The sequence below is a fragment of the Populus euphratica genome, unplaced genomic scaffold (genome assembly GCF_000495115.2).
Source record: "Populus euphratica unplaced genomic scaffold, PopEup_1.0 scaffold3128.1, whole genome shotgun sequence".
Classification (NCBI taxonomy): Eukaryota; Viridiplantae; Streptophyta; class Magnoliopsida; order Malpighiales; family Salicaceae; genus Populus; species Populus euphratica.
In genome coordinates, this window is record NW_011502957.1 from 7,952 (window position 1) to 14,581 (window position 6,630).

Below are 6,630 nucleotides of genomic sequence, written 5' to 3' on the forward strand. Positions count from 1 at the left end.
ACTCCAGATATGACCTAATTACTAAATAGTATTCCAGTTTGGACTGCACCGCATCTCTTTTCTAAGTTTGGCCATCTCCTTATCCTTTTAATTTCAGTTCTTAAACTCATCAATCAATCTTTTCATTTATGTGATAGACCTTCATTTAAAATGAACATTTACCATAAATTAAAGGTATCTTGTATTATTAGATATGTTAGTATAAAACATGTTTTAGTTAAGGAGTTATTGATACTTCAAGTGCAAAATAATGATATAAGACTTTGATAAAAATATACTTTTAAGTACTAATTAGCTAACATATTAGAAACCTAATGAGTCACACACACATTAAGAATCATTAGTAAAAAATTAAACGAGGATAATCAATCAGTATGACTTGATTGAAAATAATTTTAGAAATTAAACACTACAATATATTTAATTTAGGAATTACTGTTATAGTTTCTAGAATAATCTAGGGATTTAATTGATTAAATTTTTAAAATTATCCTTAAATAATATATGAATATTATTTAAGGAAAAAATTGATATTTTGTTAATTTATAGGATTTTTTAAATTTCTCTATAAATAGTAAGTTATTCCTTCTATTTTTTTAGAGTGGTTGTTTATTAAACATAAAAACTACATAGGTCATGGAATAGAGAGCTAGCACTCTAGACATAACAATCTATCTCTTTTAAATAAAAATTTAGAAGATTTATTATTGATGGTTTGTATCGATTATCGTTAGAGACTGAACAATTAAATGACTTGTGATTTGCCACAACTCAGCTTTTAAGAAATTATTCAAAGTAAAAAAAAAAAATAGATGTCAAATAATAAACCCTTAAACAACTTTGAATCTTTCTAATAAAATTTCAAGAGCTCCAAAATAACTTTATTTAATTATTTTCTTCACATATATCATATTTAGAAACCAACAAACATGATGTTACGATCCCTTAGAGCCCAGCAGAAGCTTCACTTCCGTGCTGCCATAATTGCATGCTTCCAAGTATCTCCCGCAAATTTTTACATTAAAAAAAAAAATGAAGGTCGAGATATTATATTAAACTTGAGTGTGATTTCTCACAAATATAATGTTGAGCTGCAACATATTGTTCCACTGCAACATCATGAAAATAACAGTGCATTCACATTTTCTTGCATTGTCAAAGTCACAAGGGAGGCGCGCATAATGGAGGAACAGAGCACATCAAAAATTAATTAATTAGTTAGCACGCAAAATCCGTTGAAGCCTGCTCACCCCACTCCAATAAATTATATAACCTTTTCTGTCAATTCCTACTGCCAACCAAACTTGGAGGCCAATAATAACATATAAGGCCATCGTACACGTGCCGCGCAATAGAGCATTCGGGCCACAGAGAGATGGTTGAGATGCTGACCGCATTTTGAGGGCTGTCAAATTAGACAGGTTGTTGGCAGCTAAAAAGAACCATCTACTAATTAAATATAACATTCAATTCATCTCCAGTCACTTATCCAATGAGCTTACAGCTTTCATTTATCCAAGAAATTGAAAAAAATATTATATATATATATATATAAATACATACACCTTAATTAAAGTGTATCCGCGACTCCAACAGGTATGATTCTACACAAGTAAAGTGACACGTGGCAAGGAGACTGACGCCATTCCAGCCACAAGCTTTCTCAATGTTTAAGCACCACTCTCATCAGCTAGCATCTGACCACCCATCATGCCAAAATTGTTGGCATGTTTCGGCCTCCACTCAGTCCTTCCCCTTACGATCTCAGCACCATCCTCATGTCGCAGCAAATGTTGACACTCAACCTTACCAGGACCGCCCAAATTTCCAATGCCAGCGCCAGATACAGCAGTCAAGGACTGCAGCACGCTGTCCCTGCCACACTCCCTCCTGTACTCCAAAGTAATGGCAGCAAGCTCATGACTCTCCAGGATTGGGGGAGGAGCGCTCTGCAACAAACCACCACCATAACGTTAGGTGAACTTCAAAAAAGAAGGGTACAAAGCTTGGGGAGAGAAGCGGTTGAATCAGTTTCATAGCACATTTGACTTTTCTCCTCTCTTGACATAAACTGGATTGCGATCGATGTTCCAGGAGGAGAAAATTCAAAGCTGCCAGACCACTTGTTTTTTCTATGCCAGCAAGGACGGAATTCGACATTAAAAATTAGCACCCCCATGTGCATTGAAAAACATTCAAAATTACTACCACCAGGTAGGTCTCCTTTCGGTGGTATAAGCCAAGATAGACATTAAAGCTGACAGGTTATCAAGAACGAACAGGGTTGCGGTAAGGCATGCATTATAAAACCAAAACAATCATTAAAATCGGACTAAATTAGTGTTTTACAGTCTGGCTGTCAGTTAGAGCTGGCTGCTGGGCCGATCACACAGATTGTCCGCAGGTTGGTTTGCAGCAAGCAAACTTCATTCTATTTTTAATATTTGATTTAGCACCGTCAATAAGCTCTATATTGAGTTGTCATATATATGCATGAACATGTTCATGAGATCAAAGCAAGCAAATTGCCATGCAAACATTAGAGGTCAACAAAAATGTCAACCAATGTACGCTCGTAAAACTTTATTTGTTGAATTAAAACCATAAGGGCCAAATTTTGACTGAATACCAAGCACAATTAGCCTTCCGGGAAGGATCTCTCACTTTCTGTCCAACCATTTTAATGAATTGTGCGATTGCAAATTAAAGAAACCAAAACAAAATAAAATATTAAATGAAACGTGAGCAAGAATAAAACAGGCAATGATTAAAAGTTCAAACTGGAATATTTTAGGATGAAGAATATACCTCAAGGATCCAGCCTATGTACTTCACATTGTTAACATGCTGGTTGACATCTAAATCATTCCATCTAGGCTGTGAATCACAGAAGACGTATAACAACGATCACAACAGGCGAGTGGATTATTGTAGGTAATAAAACCTTCAGTGAAACTAAGTACACAAGTTTTGGCAGATCTACTTACAGTTAGGCCTTTGCGGATATAGTCCGCTGTCTTGTCGTCAAGTTTTGGCAGTTTTGTGCTGTCCTCATTCACAACAGGATCAGAATTCAGAAAATAAGGCTCTATTTCACCTCGAACATCTTCAGGAATTTTAGATAACCTCCTTGTCACTTTATTCATCATCACCCACAAACTGAAAATTTTCAAAAACCAGAAGTTTAAAATCGATTAATAAGCAGAATGAGGAAGCAATTAAAAAGCACAACAAAAGAATGGATCACTTCCAAAGAGTTTTCTACCTGGAGGCTCTTGTAAGAGTTTCACCAGTTTTAGCATCACGGACAAGCCAATCACGGCGCATACCATTCTTTCCTGACGCACTCACCCAAGTATCCACATTGACAACATCACCCCTGCAAGACAAAATAAGCCCTCTATTAGGTATAGCATCAACCCAACAACTGGTGCCAAGAGGTCAGGTGCCAGCTAATCAACTGGAACAAAATAAGCCTACAGATTTTCATATGGCGTATGGAAACAACTTAGCATTACAAAGAATGCTAACAACAATATAGTTTAAACTGTATAAAAACAATGCATAAGGTCGCAGATTCTTGCATTAGATAGAAATAATGCAGATTGGATTATGTCTCACCATGTAGGATAACGATCGACTAGAATCTGCATTCGAGTTACCACCCATATCAGGTTCCTTTTGGACATCTCTGGGGTTGCACCAAATCCATCTCCAAGAAGCCCAGCAGTCTTAACATGATTAAGTGCTGTTTCCTGCAGCCAAAGAAAAAAAATAGAAACTATTCAAACTAGTGGAGAAAATATAAACACCTCCCAAAATAACTTTGAAGTTTTTTTTTTTTTCTGTATCTCCAAGAATAAGAGAAAATTTGAATACATAATCATACTTGTAAATGGTTCATCAACGTCTCTATAGACGCAGTACGATCTGCACCAATTTCATATGACCTAATTGAGAAATTCTGGCTGAAGACAAGACCATCTTGGACAATTCTTCCAATACCAAAGGGATCAATAAGCATGTCAGCTCGCTTTGGTTTCCAATCAAGCATCATCCACTGCTTCTCTGCTGCCAAAAACATGGTTGTAATTGCAGCAAGAAGCATGCTCCAATCAGGTAATTGGTTGATAAATGTCCGGGGTGCCGGTGATGAGACAACATCCTCCTTTGCAGTGTCCACTGATGCTGTCAAGCCAACTGGAGAGCCATTTATCTTCGGAGGAGCTTGGGCATTTGCCTTAACCTGCAAAGCTCCAGAGGAAGCAGATTTCGATTTGATTCCTCCCAAACTTGCAGAACCACTACCACCCTTGGAGAACTTGGCATCTCCAGGTGGTGAAGGAACTGGGAAAAATGATGAAGCAGCTGCTGTGGCAACCATGGCGTGATTGTAGAACCAACAAATCAGCTAGAGCCTGAAGATTCGATTGAATCCAAATTTAAAAAAAAAAATTACAAGCAATCTTCTTAGAAAACACCTTCCTGCAACAATCATAACAACACGTTGATTGTAAGAATGAAAATTACAAGGTACAGATGATAGCCCAAATAAGTAAAAGAAAAGAACAGCAAGTCCCACTTTCATGAATAAGCAAGCATGATAAATTTCTATCTCTATTTGTAAGTAGGCTTCCCGGCCTTCAGTTCTTCTTTTTTCCTTTCTAAAATTTGAAAAGTCAGAAAATATTTCCTTTTTCTTTCCCAATAGAATTAGAAGAAAAGAGACCCAACAGAGCCTTAAAATCTATACGATTTTCTTCATCTCAAGAATGAAATTTACCAGATTCCAAAACGGGAATTAATTTTCCGATCACAAAAAGAAAAGGAGCGGAAAATTTACCAGAATCCAAATGGAGATTTAAAAGAAAAATTCCGGTTTAAAACGTATTTACATCTAACGTAATAATGATGGAAAGAAAAAAAATACAGAGCAGATCTGACCATAAAATGACAAATAATAGTTACGACATCAACAATAACAACAAGACGCTTTTACATTCTACAGAAAAACACAAACAACGTGGGAGACAGATAGACGGCGTTTGGTCGCTGAGAAAATGCAATAAATTGTTTAAAGTCTAAAATCAGATCTCCCCGTTACATTTCAAAAACCTCATTATCCTCTCATTGCATAAGCATCTCAGAGACCAAACAAAAAAATATATACCAGTTACCAGATCAACAATAAAATAAGGGATAATGAAGGAAAATCTCCACATCCGTACGTACCTCAGAGGAGAGGAATAGGGAGAGGGAGAGGGAGAGGGGCAGAGCAGCTCAACAAAAAAAAGAAATTTTGTTAGAGAGGATAAAAAGAGAAGGGCTATAGCGCCATTTAGGATCAAAAAACCCCTTGACTTTCTCTCTTTCCCGTATCTTCTAGGGCTTTCGATGACCTTTCTTAGGTTTCTTTTTCTGCTCTGGGTTTTTTCAAGCTTCGTTGTGGTTTCCGCAAAGCCAAAATGTAAAAATAAAAAGAATAAGAGCAGCTAGCGAAAATAAGTAAGCTTGGAGCGAGAGAGGATTTAGGGCTAGCGGCTTAGTGGATGGCAGGGGGTGCTGGCTTTATAGATAGATGTCCACCTGGCCCCTGCCGCCCCTCCTTCAAAATTCCCATTTCCCCATTGCTTCTGCGATCTTATTTACCTTTTTGCCACCGTATCCTTATCCTCCTATCATTTACTATATTTTAATGGGTTAACCACCCGTTAAAGGTATACTCAATTTTTTCATTGAATTTATGCTTTAAGAAATGATATTTTATATCCCATTAATAAATTCATAACATTTCCAATATTTTTTCTAATATTAAAAAATATTAAAAAAAAAATATCAAATTATTTACAAGCACATCTAAATAATAAAATTATCATTAAAAAAACTCTTTTTTATACAAAAACTAAAATCTCAATCATTAATATCTAGGGGTGTTTAAAAAAATCGATAAACCAAATAAACCGATAAAACTAAAAAAAAATTAATGGAAAAATCAAACTAAAAAAAAAATTAATTAGAATATTTAGAAAAAATCCTAATTCAGTTTGGTTTTTAGTTTTATAATGTAAAAACCAGTTAACTTAAACCAAACCGAACCAGTTAAAAAAAAATTCCTAACCACCACTAGTATAAATAGAAACTTTTGCCCCCCACTCACCTAACCCTAATAGACTACCAGAGCCATCCTACCTCCTCTCCCTCTCCGCTAACCCTAATCAGAGCATCCGCTCCAATACTAAAGACCCTCCTTTTCGCCTCTTCAAAATATTTTAGCCTATCAGACAAGTTCTTGTGAGAACTCGGACAAGTTTTTTCATTCAGTATGAGTACATCACAGAAGCATCAATGAGTAGGCATCAATTTCCTCTCCTCGTCTTTTGTTTTTGGGTGATGGGTTTTTGTTGATAAGGTGATAGAAATAATGTTACTAATAAAACAATTCTAGATTATATTGCAAAGGTGAGTTGTGAGTTTTTGATTGATATTATCCTTTTACTTTTCTTCTCCTTTTTCTCCTTCTTTATTTTGTTAAGGTGTAAACATATTTGTTTAGGGATGATTGCTTTTGTGATTGATTTTTTGGCTCATGGATTTATGAATTCTTTTGTAGGAATATTATATCAAGCATAT

At 35.7% G+C, this 6,630-nt stretch overlaps 1 protein-coding gene across 1 annotated transcript; it reads right to left on the reverse strand.

Annotated features, from left to right (window-relative positions):
* Window positions 1-1,485: 1,485 nt before the first annotated feature.
* LOC105119571 (palmitoyl-acyl carrier protein thioesterase, chloroplastic-like) lies at window positions 1,486-5,525 on the reverse strand. Its single transcript, XM_011017719.1, has 7 exons — window positions 5,233-5,525; window positions 3,890-4,485; window positions 3,622-3,755; window positions 3,266-3,379; window positions 2,988-3,159; window positions 2,809-2,877; window positions 1,486-1,949 (listed from the first exon to the last, which is right to left on the reverse strand). Exons 2-7 carry the CDS (start codon window positions 4,382-4,384, stop codon window positions 1,671-1,673), a joined length of 1,263 nt encoding a protein of 420 aa, XP_011016021.1. The 5' UTR covers window positions 4,385-4,485; window positions 5,233-5,525; the 3' UTR covers window positions 1,486-1,670.
* Window positions 5,526-6,630: the final 1,105 nt, after the last annotated feature.

Bases quoted from the DNA above. Each gene is read 5' to 3' on its own strand.
- LOC105119571 (XM_011017719.1), bottom strand. From the start codon at position 4,384: ATGGTTGCCACAGCAGCTGCTTCATCATTTTTCCCAGTTCCTTCACCA. The intron at 3,756-3,889 runs GTATGATTATGT...CTTTGGCTGCAG, and splicing joins CGTTGATGAACCATTTACAA to GAAACAGCACTTAATCATGT. The intron at 3,160-3,265 runs GTAGAAAACTCT...GAAAATTTTCAG, and splicing joins ACTCTTACAAGAGCCTCCAG to TTTGTGGGTGATGATGAATA.